Consider the following 13395-nt stretch of genomic DNA (forward strand, 5'->3'; position numbering starts at 1 on the left):
AAGAAAGAATTTCACTGTGCTGTAATGTATATGTGACAAATAAAGGCTATTTCTATATGGTTACAGGGGAGCTAGAGCCAATCCTGGATCCCCACACATACAATTGAGTGTATCCATTCTCATTTCGGGCAGTAGAAATCTGGAGAGCAAACACATTTGGCAATAAATTTGGGCTGGACTTGGGCTTGGTTTTGTGGACCATAACTTCTCCTTCTTCTTTCAGCTTTTCCCTTCAGGGGTGGCCACGGCGAATCGTCTCTCTCCACCTATCCCTGTCTTCTGCATCCTCAACATTTGCACCCACTAGCTTCATATCCTCATTTATTACATCTTTGTGGACCATAACTAAAGTGAAATATTAGGATAACAAACAAACAAACAAATAAATAAATAGTTTCTGTTGTTAAACCAGGAAGCAAAATAGACTCAGGGCCATAAACAATAAAAATAGTTTCCAAATTACAAAATTGTGCGTTTCATAGGAAATGGGTGAATAATTATGCGATCATAATAATTATTATTTTTTAATAATCCCATTTTATTTTTAATAATTCCAACTCGATTTGTGTTTGGGCAAACCGATCGGCTCAATCTCAATAAGCGTTCCACTCGGCGCATAGTGTACTATATATAGCCTACAGACCGTACATTCGTCCCTCTACATAGTGCAGTAATATAGGGAGCCTGACGCCATTTGGGAGTTAACCTGTGTGAGCTTTTATTTTGAACACTGTGATCCGGAAGTGTCCGCAGCCTGCCAGCGTTACAGCGTTTCCCAGCTGGCGCTTAGCCGAGGCTGAAATGAGCAGCTATTAATGCAGCGATTGCGGAATTGTGGCGGAGATTTAATCTCTAACATTAAGGAGATTCATTTAAGAATAATGTCTTTGAATACAGTCTCATAGAAAGCTAATTAGACGACAGGTTGCTCGTCGGATAGGTAGGCTAGTTTATTGAGGCTTTAGGAAGTGCTTTAAGTGAGGGAGCTACAGGTTTTTTTTTTTTTTTTTTGCCACTGTGGCAGCAGCAGAAACAGAACCGCCTGAGTGGACTTGGTCGTGTTTATTTATCTCATTGTGGCTGCTGCAGTCTGTATACAAAATATACTCTGAATTACACGGGTTTCAAACGCTTTAAAGACCTCCGTTGCGCGTGCTAATTTGCTAACCAGTGCGAATTGTTTTAATTAAATCGCCCTCGGTTTGTTTACATTGCCGGATTCATTAGCCTTGACCGTGCATCCGAGACGTTTAATCTATCAAGCTACAGTGTCGTGCTGGTGCTTCATACAGCAGCTTTAATACACAAGATACAGAAGATTTTGATTGACGTTAGCTAGCAGAGGCTAGCTAGTAGGTTTGTAGTGAAGCTAGGCTAGGAAATCCGACCCGTGCGGAAATGGACGACTTTAGCTCAATAAGCCTGCTTTCACTGGCGATGTTAGTGGGATGCTATGTGGCAGGAACAATTCCTCTGGCTGTCAACTTTTCAGAGGTGAGTTTATTGTAATTCTACATCACGCTAGAATGTAGCCTGGCTAGCTTGTTGTTTAGCCACCTCAGCTGCTAGCCTTAATTTGTTCATTGATTGGGCGCGTGCTGAAAAGTTATCAGTTATGCCTGTTATTGTGCTGGAATTACATTTTTTTTCTTCTCAGCTGTCGTTTAGTTCATTTTGCAAAATTCATTTTTTCAGTTTTGCGACGTAGAGTATACCGAAAAAGCTCGGTGGTGTGTGTATATTAATAGATAGTGTCAGCTTTAAATCTCCGACCAAAGTGCGCACGAGACATCAGCTCCTGGTCAATACTGAACTTATGTACTTTACGGTTTGATTTTTTTTAACGATATGATATCGTGGTCTTAAAAATATCATGGTTTTTTATTGAAGCACACCAAGCCAGTGATGAATATTAAAGTGTAGTTTATTACTAATGTATAACAAAACGATTAAATCACCTAGTTCTTTGGACTATATGATTTTTTTTGGGGGGGGCCTTATCAATATTTTTATTGATGTAAGCCTGTGCGCCAATGTGCTTTCATAAGAAGAAAAAAAATAATTGAAACATTTTGTAAAGTTCGTCTTTATATATATATTTTTTTTCTTTTCGTGCGCGCGCGCGTGTGTTGATCAGTGTCGCTGAGTCTTTTTCTGAGGGAAAGTTCAAAAAGTCAACAGATGACGTCATAGGTTTTAAGTAATTCGTCACGATCGGTTGTCTAATCAAAGGATAAAATAATGAGGTATGTGAAGAAGGAAGATTTTCATTTGGAGTAGAATTCAGAGTTTTATCAGGATCAGTAATCCATTCTAATTTACTTTTAATCATTTACAAAATACTATCATTTGTATCACGAGTGCAGATAAAAAGAAGCAGTGACAGAAGTCATGAAAGAAACAGTTACTCATTAATTAATTAATTTATTAATTTATTAATTAATTTATTTATTTTAACCGAATTTTAAAATGAAGAGTCAAGTGTGAGGGTGGGACAAACGATTGGCCAATGGGAAACAAAGGTGATCAGTGATTAGCCAGTGGGAAACGGTGTTGATCAGTGATTGGCTAATGGGAACCAGAGGTGATCAGTGATTGGCCAGTGGGAAACGATGGTGGCTAATGGGAACCAGAGGTGATCAGTGATTGGCCAGTGGGAAACGGTGGTGGCTAATGGGAACCAGAGGTGATCAGTGATTGGCCAATGGGAAAACTGAGGTGATCAGTGATTGGCTAATGGGAAACGGTGGTGAGCAGTGATTGGCCAATGGGAAACCGAGGTGATCAGTGATTGGCCAGTGGGAAACGGTGGTGATCAGTGATTGGCCAATGGGAAATGGTGATCAGTGATTGGCCAGTGGGAAACAGTGGTGATCAGTGATTGGCCATTCCGACACAGTTGTCCAATCTAAATTAGGCTTTTATATTAAGTTTTTTTGTCGTAAAGTTTTTTCAGTATTGTAGTTCTTATCCTCTCTCTTCTTCAGGAAAAGCTGAAGCTGGTGACAGTGCTGGGAGCAGGTCTCTTATGTGGTACTGCCCTGGCTGTCATTATTCCTGAGGGAGTCCATGCACTGTATGAGGAGGTGCTGGAGGGTGAGTCTCTCTCTCTCTCTCTCTCTCTCTCTCTCTCTCTCTCTCTGGCACACACAGAAACAAACAAAACGTTTTAGTAAGGCTTTGAAATTTGTAAGCCTATGTGATTACAGAACCGGTCAGATGGAGTGCCTTCTGTCAGTCAGAAGAAGAGAGTTTCATTATTGCCACGACACACAATACGCCATGATACAGCTCCCCTGGAGCGGAGAGGGTTAAGGACCTTGCTCAAGGGCCGATCATGGCTGCTTGGCATCTTTCGATGAACAACCCAAATATTCTGACTACAAGCCAAATAAAAGTGAAAAGATTCTAAATGAGACAAAATAATGAATTGCTCTGTAGTCTGAGATTAAAGCTAGGGTTTCACTGATCTGATCTGATACTGCCATGTGCTGATGCTGATCTGAAACGCCAATTTGATCGATATTTGATCTTATTTTACATAATTTTATATCGGATCCACTCCACTGCACACTGTTTATGCTGAGATAGCAAAGAACAGCGAAGAAGAAATGGTATTGTTTTTTTTTTTTTTGGGATGCCACACTAATGACTCTGATGTTTTGCCTCCCTGAGCAACAGCAAGTTATTCAAAGGATGTCAAGATCAGATTAATAACTGTAATACCACAGTGCTGTTGAAGGCTCAGTTCTGATTTAACAGAAGATGTTGATTCATTCTGCAGCCCTGGCAGTAATTGCAAGACAAATCACAGGTTTATGTTAATGCTCTGGTTCTTATGCGGTATTGTTTCTATAGTAGCAGTTAGACAGGGCCTTGTATGGTAGATGCTCCACATAAGCGTGTGTAATTGCTCATATGTTAATGCTTTCTGTCAGGAGATGTTTATTTAGCATTTTTTTGCAGCCTATAATATACATAGCATCTTATTTGTGTGGTGTTTTTTTCTGTAAAAGCACTACATTCTTGAACAATACTGGAGATTTCAAAACTATGAAATAACATGGACTTAAGTAATCCATATGTAATGACAACAGAAAAACAGTCAGTTGTTATTTTAAGACACGAAGGTCAGGTGTTCTGGAATAGTTCTTGCAAGAACAGTATTGTCAAGTGCATTTGCAAAACCCATCAAGCACCATGATGAAACTGGCTCACATGAAGACCATCCCAGTAAAGCAAGACCAAAACTTACCTCTGCTGCAGAGGAGAAGTTCATTTAGAGTTACCAGCCTCAGAAATCACCAATTAACAGCACCTCAGATTAGAGCCATTATGAAGGCTTTACAGAGCATCAGTAGCAGACATATCTCAATATCAACTGTTCAAACGAGATTATTGTGTATTTCGGCCGCCTTCAGCATTGTTTTACAATGTAGAAAGAAATAAACATCAGGAAAGACCATGGAATTAGAAGGTGTGTCCAAACTTTTGACTGGATGTTTTCATCCTTCCATGTTAGGTGTCTGACTGGTAATATTCAATGCAATTTAATAGTAATGTCTATTCAAATATTGGTTAGATATTATCATAATTTAAGTCTTTCCAGAAACACATAACCTAGTACTTAAAGTTGTCTTTTAGACTGATAGTATTAGTCTTTGACCTGGGGGATCAGGATGTATTTATTGATAGAGACTTCAGAGTCCTTCTCTGAGTCACTCTGGATAAGGGCGTCTGCCAAATGCCGTAAATGCAAATGCAGATGTAAATAATGTTTTCGGAGACTTCCCGAATCATCATTTTGATCTTGATTGCCATCTTAGGGCAGTGGTAGCTCAGTGGTTAAGGAATTGGACTACTGATCAGAAGCTGAGTTCAAACCCCAGCACTGCCAATGCTGGGCCCTTGAGCAAAGCCCTTAACCCTCAACTGCTCAGTTGTATAAATGAGATAAATGTGAGTCGCTCTGGCTAAGGGCGTCTGCCAAAATGATGTAAATGAAGAAGGCTTTTTCTCCTTGAGATGCATTTACACTCAGCTTGACTTGCATATTAACGAACTAATATAAATTATTCTTTTTCACTTAATACATGTTTAAATAATAAAACACAACTGTTTTCGTTTCGCCGCCTCCTGCAGCAGGACACCACGTTCACGGTCAGGTCGAGGTGTCCGCGCCGGATCAGAAGGCCGCCGAGTCGGTGGTAGGGCAGAGTCACGACCACGCACACAGCCACGAGGAGCTCCATGCCTTCATTGGGTTCTCTCTGGTGTTGGGATTTGTCTTCATGTTGTTGGTGGACCAGATTGGCAGCTCACACATACACAGCGGTGATGGTGAGTGTGCCACAGATTCACGCACAAACGTATAGTTTCCGATGTGATCATCGCCTGAGTACTTTTCGTGTCTTTGTACAGATCCCGAGGCAGCGAGAGCAGCCAGCTCTAAAATCACCACCACACTTGGCTTGGTTGTCCATGCTGCAGGTGAAATGAATAGGGTCAACACAAATCCTACAGACGGTCTTCTAGTGTGTGGTTTAATAGCAACGTACTTCATGATTTATATGACCTTGCTTTTCCACGTTTGTGGCAAATTCATATGTGACGTGTTTTTCTCTCCAGCTGACGGAGTTGCACTTGGAGCAGCAGCTTCTACCTCTCAGACTAGCGTCCAGCTCATCGTATTTGTCGCCATCATGCTTCATAAGGTAAAGATGTTTTTAATCACTGTACAGCTGTGTTATAAACTAATAGACCAGTAAATACAAATAACATTTTTTATTTTTTTTTGAAAGGTTTAGGTTTGAGAAACTTTCTTTGTTTGCTTTGGTTTATATGAATAACAAAGGAATCCACAAAGTAACAGCAGTGTGCTTTAACAAAGTACACAACATTTCAAAAGAAGCAGTTTGATCTGTCCTTTGGCCTTCCAGCCATTAGTTTGCATTGCTCATAATAAACCTTTTTTTGCTATGTTTCTCTGTAAAGCATTTATTTATTTAATCAAAGAAAACTGCAGTTACTTTGTATTTGCCCCTTAATTCACACACACATAGGAAGAAATACAGGCTTATTGTGTGTGTTTTTTCCTAAGCAGGCTGAATAAATGTGATTAAATGCTCACCAAAGCGAGAATTATCATTGTTTTTTTGTTTTTTATGCTGGGCTCATGTTTTTAGTCTAAGTCAGAATCAAAAACGTATCGTGTGATTTTGCCCTTGCTGGAGGAAATGTGAGCCTCTGTGTTGCTTCACAGCGTTTTATCTCTGTGCTCGACAGGCTCCCGCTGCCTTTGGCCTCGTCTCATTCCTAATGCACGCAGGTTTAGAGAGGAACCGGATCAGAAAACACCTGCTGATCTTTGCTTTGGCTGCTCCTGTTCTGGCTATGATCACCTTCCTAGGGCTCAGCCAGGTAGGACACATGATTTTGGAGTAGAAAGAAAGCAAATGGTGCAGAGAGAAAAGCAGCATATTGTCAAGGAAAAAAATAAAGTTTCGGTCAGAACAGCGTGAAGTTATTAAGTGTAACTGTTTACTATTTAGTAACTTTGTGACTGTGAAAAGCTGCTGAGAAACAGAAAGGCAACTGTATATCCGTTGAAGTGTCAGTTTATTAGGTATAATGGAACTTGCGTAGCAGACAGCACAGCAAAAACCCTGAAATATCAGTGTGTGTTGTACTTGTACAGGTGTGTCAGACACATACACAATTTGTGTTCATGTGCATACCTGTCATGTTCATTTAATTGACGCCTGCCTCCGGTAAGGTATAACTCCATACATACTATCAATCTGCGTAAAGTAGCAATTGCTGCAACTGTACATAAATATAATAAGTATGTACTGTACCGTATGTAGTATATAATAATATACCGGTATAATGGTCAGTGTGAGGAGGATGTATTTATTCCACAGTATTGTTCAATTCAAGTCTTATATGCTGATTAATCTTCACCAGTAGCTCAGGCAATAGTTCAGCTGTAAATCAAATTAATTAATATCAATGCACTTGATCAATAATAAACAAATTGAAACTGTGTTCTTTAACAAATTAACACTTTTCATTTGTATTATGGTGCCGTTTTCTGAGTAGAAACATTTCTTCAGCTGTTATGGAATGGGCCCCCAGTGTCTGAGTTAAAGATAAAGCTGTAACGTTAAGGTCTCAGCCTTAAGAAATTCCTTGGGACAGTGAGCTATGCAGATTCTCTGTAATGTGACATGATGTGTTTTTCGCGTCATTAACTTAAAAGGAAAAAAAAAATGCTGCTGCCAAGGGAACAACCGTTTGTGTGTATTTATATATGTTCATATTCGTTAATAAATCAGTGTAATCCTAGGCAAATTGCTGTGCTATTAGGGGAATAAAACACAAGTAGCACATTTTTCTATAATAACATCATACATGATGTTTTATTCCTTGCATAATAAACTGGTAGCTCTGTGTAAAGAAACGTTGGGAGTGTAAAAGGTGTTGTTCAGCCGTATCTTGTATCTCATTTCAAGTTTTGCAGGTTCCTGCTAGGTGTGTGTTGGTCTAGCAAGGCAATTTAGTGTAAATACAACACGTTTGACCTGTTTTTTTTTTTTCCCCATCAAAGCACTTCCATAGAGGCGTCGTTCTCTACAAAGAAATCACGTCACAGCTAATACAGTTTATTTGGGAATATACCGGATACTTCTATGTACTGTTCAGCAGATTAAGCAGAATTCAGAATGTGCCCACAGTGATTCAGAAAGCCGCCAGCCAACATTACTGAGTAAAAAGGTGTAAGAATTGCTAGGAGACCTCTAGATCAGTTGATTGTTAGGCTGCATGCTGGAGATGCTTTTTTAAGGCAGTGGTAAAGGTTTATAGTTCTGCTAGTCTTTTATTTTCTTTCTGGGTATTGAAATTCCTGAAATGAGTGTGTATCAGGTGACATGCTGTCTGGTGCACAAATATTCATCCACCATGGGTTTGTAATGACAAAAAACTGTTTCACAGTTCAAATAAATTCTAAGACAATAATCTAAAATTTAGAAAGGAACAAATATTCAATTCAATTCAATTTATTATGTATAGCGCTTTTAACAAAGAGCATTGTCTCAAAGCAGCTTTACATGAGAAACGTCATAAGAAAACAACAAACATATAAACAGACAAACAGTCCTAGATGTTATCCCAAGTGAGCAAGCCTGAGGTGACTGAGGCGACTGTGGCAAGGAAAAACTCCCTTAGATGGTAAGAGGAAGAAACCTTGAGAGGAACCAGACTCAAAAGGGAACCCATCCTCATTTGGGTGACAACTGTGTGATGCAGATACAGCATGTGTAGAGTGTTATGTAAATCATTAAGGAGGTTGTTGTCCATGGCGTTGCTTGAATATCCCAATCCTCACAAGCAGAACCCGGCTGGAGCTGGTCCATCTCCGGATCCCACTGGAGCCGGCACAGTCTCTGTATGCCTCGGGATGGGCACACAGATATAACGAACAAAACAAACGTAGGAATTCAGAATATTACTATTTAATGTTTTATTATTTAGAATTTTACCTCACCAGAGAGCTACTTTTTATGTATGCATTTCAATAGGGATGTTTACGTTTTTTACTTCACTCATCGGAACAAACTCTGTTTTCTCTTGCAGAAGGTTTTTTTTTTCTCCCTGTTATTTATACAAACAAAACGCGTTCAAATAGGTTGAAGTATTTTTCGCAACTCCTGTTCTAGGCATATTACTTGGAATTATTTAACTTCTAGAAACAGGATGTAAAAACAGTGACAGTTCTAAGCAATACAGAAAACAGTGCAACATGCAATCACCTCACGTTTGCACACTTCACAGAGTGAAAATGAATCTTTCAGAGTGACATGTTAGAGCTCCAAAATTTTACTCAAGACTTGCTGCTTTTTTTTTTTTTTTTCCATTGGAGCAAATAAACTATATGACCAAAAGTTTTTAGACCCCTGACCATCAAGCCTATGTGTTCCTTCCTCAAACTGGTGTCAAAAATGTTTGCCCCTGTGCAGGGGAGGATGTACAGAAAATGGATGGATATACAGATGGATGCGTGGTCAGGTGTCCACATACTTTGGCAATATAGTGTATGATACTGGTGCATTACTTCTCACCAGAAGTCATAAAGTCTGACCCTGTCAAGGATACTTGCTCATTTTCCATAGTCTGTATTTAATTGTGCAATTGTTTTGCTTTTCCACCATTTCCTCGTTCAGAGCAGTAAAGAGGCGCTGTCTGATGTCAACGCCACAGGAGTGGCCATGCTGTTCTCAGCCGGCACCTTCCTCTACGTCGCCACAGTGCATGTCCTACCAGAAGTGGGAGGCACAGGCGGACACAGCCACTCAGCCAGTGGAGGAAAAGGACTGAGCAAGGTGGAGGTGCTGGCACTCGTCATAGGCTGCCTCATCCCTCTGGTGCTCTCTGTCGGCCATCACCACTAAAAAGGGGGGGAAAAAGACTTGTGAACAAGGGACTTTTTAAAGTGATGGCCGGTTGATCTCCTCATGCCTCTCTGTATGGATCAGATCTGTGGCACAGAAATGGACTTGTGGCACAACACAGGCATGATCACATGACCATAACCCCCAAGTGCTACGTGCTGATAGCAGGCATTAACCTTACATAAACAAGTGACACCACAGGTTCATGCTTTTTATGGAGCTCTTTTGTTTTTTTGTTTTTTTTTGCCTCTACACACATTGTTTTCTTTTTCTCTCATTGTGGTTTCTGAAATGTTTCTCTTTAAAAAAAAAAGTAATGGTGAGCTACATCTTTTTTTTTTTTTTAATATAATGTGTAGTGAACTGCATAACAATTTTGAGTCATGTGATGGAGGTACCTTTTCTCTGGCTATGTGATTCCATGGTTTTATTGTTTTGTTTTGTTTTGTTTTCTTTACAGAACAGTATGGATACAACAAAATGCATTTATCTAGGTTGTTCACTTGTGACTTATAGTGTTCGTCATCTGAGCTTCAGATTAGACTCCATTTCTGAGCTGTATGGCCATAACACGTAGACTGGGGCGTCCAATTTTATCCAGAAAGACACGATGTCGGGGCAGGTTTTTGTTCCAATCAAGCAGGAGCCAAACCTGATTCCACCTGTTTAATGAGTTGGTCTTGGCTTTCAATAGACTCTCGGGTTTGGCTGTTACTTGGATGAAATGAAAACCTGCACCCACTCCGACCCTTTCTGGATAAGATTGGACACCTCTGATGTAGACATTTGTGCAGCAATAGTTTTTCCAGCATACTTCTTGTGGTTGATTGATTAGTATTTTCTGTGCTAATGAATTGAGTAGGAGGATTTTGTTTTTTGTTTTGTTTTGTTTAATTTATCATCTTGAACAAATAGTCAGAAAGAGTATTAGATTTAGTCACTATATAAAGCATCCTCTTAATATCTATTTTCTAATCTGCCAAATTTTTTATATTTCATTTTTAAACAGTGAAACAGAAATGGTGTCTGTTTTGCTGGTGGTGAAAAGGTGAAAAGATGCAAGGCTTTTATACACACGAGGGACCATACGTGAAGTTAGGTGATGAGTGGTAGAATGGTGTATAATTATTTACCAGGCCAGCTATTTGAATACCAGTTTAAAACGACGGTGAAGCTGGCTGGCTTGAAGGAACTGCTCAAGCTTTTTTACTCGTTTGTGTTTGTTACGCGTCACTCACACTCAGCTGCTGTTCATTTTGAGGAGCATCTCTGAGCTCTGCTGATGTGGTCAAAGTGAAATGCTTTTACTGTAATTATTGTGGTGCCTGCCCCAATGCAGAGCCTCTGTATATAATGCATTGTGTACAAATAACAGTCAGATGAGCTTAATGAAATCTTCACTTGTAGCCCTCCTGTACTGAGTTTACACTCAGCATTTTAGTACAGTTAATAATGGCAAGGATAACGGGGTTGATTGAAGTGATGGGTAAGGGAATGTAATAAATTTACATTGAATCACAATAATGCTACATGGGGTTATTTTGTGTCAAAATTATGAAACCCGATTTATTTAGAATCATACATTACCATGCAGGGCTGTAAAATGAGTAGATTTTTGATTGGAAAAATTTCCGAGTGAATTAAATGTGATTATGGCATTTGAAACATTTAAAGATTGATATTTTAGGACCACTGGCTTACAGTGTATGTGCAATATGTTGATATAATTTTAAAATATTAATGCTTTTTATCAGAGGTCAAACAATGGAATTTGTGCCTGTTTTGTTGTGCCTATGTTCAGCATTGAATGTCTTTGTAATGTCACACTTTACAATGGTGATTAAGGGGCTTTAAGAATTTGTAGGGGTTTGTAGTATTTCTGTTTTTACCTATCTTAGCTCTCTGTGATGCCCCAAGTGTTTGTTCATCCAACAGAGGGAAAAACAAATGTCTCACACTGAAAGCCAACAGCGTCCTCACTCACTTTATACCAAACTTGAGGCGACAAAATAATTTATTTGTTTATACTGATTTAAAAATGCCCCGTAAGTCAATTTCCTCTCTGCCAGCGGACTGGAAGGCCAGTGTAATGGTAAAAAGGGTAACGAATAAAACACTTAAGGTTTACCACCCAAAAGTTACTTATTAAAGAATGACATATTCTAATGATCAATTTATAGTTATATATCAACCAGGTATAACATTATGACCACCTGCCTAATATTGTGTTGGTCCCCATTTTGCTGCCAAAACAGCCCTGACCCGTCCTGCACTGTGTATTCTGACACCTTTCTATCAGAACCAGCATTAACCTCTTCAGCAATTTGAGCAACAGTAGCTCGACTGTTGGATCAGATCACACGGGTCAGCCTTCACTCCCCACGTGCACCAATAAGGCTTGGCTGCCCATGACCCTGTCACCGGTTCACCACTGTTCCTTCCTTGGACCACTGACCACTGCAGACCGGGAACACCCCACAAGGGCTGCAGTTTTGGAGATGCTCTGATCCAGTGGTCCAGCCATCACAATTTGGTCCTTGTCAAACTCATTCAAATCCTTACACTTGTCCATTTTTCCTGCTAACACATCAAGTTTGAGGACAAAATGTTCACTTTCCCACCCACTAACAGGTGCCATGATGATGAGATCATCAGTGCGAATATAAAAACCAAAGAAAACATCCCTCAACATGTTCAGCAAATGACATCAACATGGCTGCTCACAGAATCAACACTAAACAAAGTAGTACTTAATACCTTTACAATAAGGTCTTCTATATATAGTAGTGTTTGCTTTAGATCTGTCAACATACAGAGATTCATTTGTTAAACCTTTAACAGGGACTTGGTGGAGTTGGAGAGGAAAATATATATCATTTATTACAGTTACCCCGGTTAGCATGGTTCTAACAAAAGATGAACATGGAGCAGGCATCCATGTTTTTTATTTTCCTTCAATTTGTAGTTTCATTGCATGGGAGAAAATGGCGTGATTCCAAGCCCCCACTTCCCCTTCCTAGGTAAGTAAAATGCCATTGCTAATAAGGGGGAAAAAAACAATTGGTTAGAAATGGTTAGAAATGAAACCATCTGATGGTTAGAAAGCACTGGCATGTTTTGAACATCTGTTATAAGTGGACATCTCACCATTATGAATCCCTCTGCATTACCTGTTACTATAGAAACAATAATGTTATTAAAACTAATGCATATACATAAAGCTATTATAGAAAATGAATCAACACCATCGGACCAATCAGACGCAGATATTCAGCAGCACTGTGGTATGAAGTGCAATAACACAGTTTTATAAGTCATTTGTTAATTGTTATGAAATGAATGTAGGCCATATTAAACAGATTACTGCTTCACGTGTTCAAAATATTGCATTCTTAGTTCGTAAATTGATTATATTAATAGTGACGAATTATTCTTATTTTTCATCTATACTAAACTAATAATGCAGTATGCATCATGTTTAATGTTGTCTTAGTCAGGTATTTGTTGCTTATGAGCTCTATTATAAGCCAGTCATACAAATCAATTATTAATCCCTTTGCTCAGGAAGCGTGTGCGATTTCAGGAAGAGGTCATCGCACATCATAGACGGGAGCAGAGATGAGAGTAACCTGTGATGCCTACGCCTCTTGTGTTGCTTCGTGCAGCTCAAATTCAAATTTTATTCGTCACATACACAATCATCTACAGTACAACATGCTTTTTACGACTGGTTTCATAAAAATAAAGTCAGAATAAAAATAGTCAAAAATGGAATTTAAAGGTAAAATAAAGTAACATGAAATATAAAAAGGAATTATCTGTACAAGGAAAAATAAATAGACAAAATATAGTATATACACTGTATTGCCAAAGGTTTTGGGACACCCCTCCAAATCACTGCATTCAGGGGTTGGGCTTGGCCCCTTAGTTCCAGTGAAAGGAA

The 13395-nt window shown here is 39.3% G+C and overlaps 1 protein-coding gene across 2 annotated transcripts; it reads left to right on the forward strand.

The window, feature by feature from the left end:
- Window positions 1-743: 743 nt before the first annotated feature.
- On the forward strand, window positions 744-11566 carry slc39a9 (solute carrier family 39 member 9). 2 transcript variants are annotated; one of them, XM_058399441.1, is made up of 7 exons: window positions 744-1494; window positions 2988-3096; window positions 5146-5340; window positions 5422-5490; window positions 5629-5714; window positions 6286-6420; window positions 9225-11566. In XM_058399441.1, exons 1-7 carry the CDS (start codon window positions 1399-1401, stop codon window positions 9450-9452), a joined length of 918 nt encoding a protein of 305 aa, XP_058255424.1. In that variant the 5' UTR covers window positions 744-1398; the 3' UTR covers window positions 9453-11566. The 2 variants fall into 2 exon arrangements, with proteins under 2 accessions (XP_058255424.1, XP_058255423.1); XM_058399440.1 differs by having other exon boundaries at window positions 5143-5340; window positions 9225-11564.
- Window positions 11567-13395: the final 1829 nt, after the last annotated feature.

This window comes from Hemibagrus wyckioides, linkage group LG09 (assembly GCF_019097595.1).
Source record: "Hemibagrus wyckioides isolate EC202008001 linkage group LG09, SWU_Hwy_1.0, whole genome shotgun sequence".
NCBI lineage: Eukaryota > Metazoa > Chordata > Actinopteri > Siluriformes > Bagridae > Hemibagrus > Hemibagrus wyckioides.

What these genes read in the sequence shown, in the direction of transcription:
- slc39a9 (XM_058399440.1), top strand. Translation starts at nt 1,399, where the DNA reads ATGGACGACTTTAGCTCAATAAGCCTGCTTTCACTGGCGATGTTAGTG. An exon ending in TGGCTGTCAACTTTTCAGAG is followed by an intron (nt 1,495 to 2,987) that starts GTGAGTTTATTG and finishes TCTCTTCTTCAG; the next exon opens with GAAAAGCTGAAGCTGGTGAC. An exon ending in CCTTCCTAGGGCTCAGCCAG is followed by an intron (nt 6,421 to 9,224) that starts GTAGGACACATG and finishes TTCCTCGTTCAG; the next exon opens with AGCAGTAAAGAGGCGCTGTC.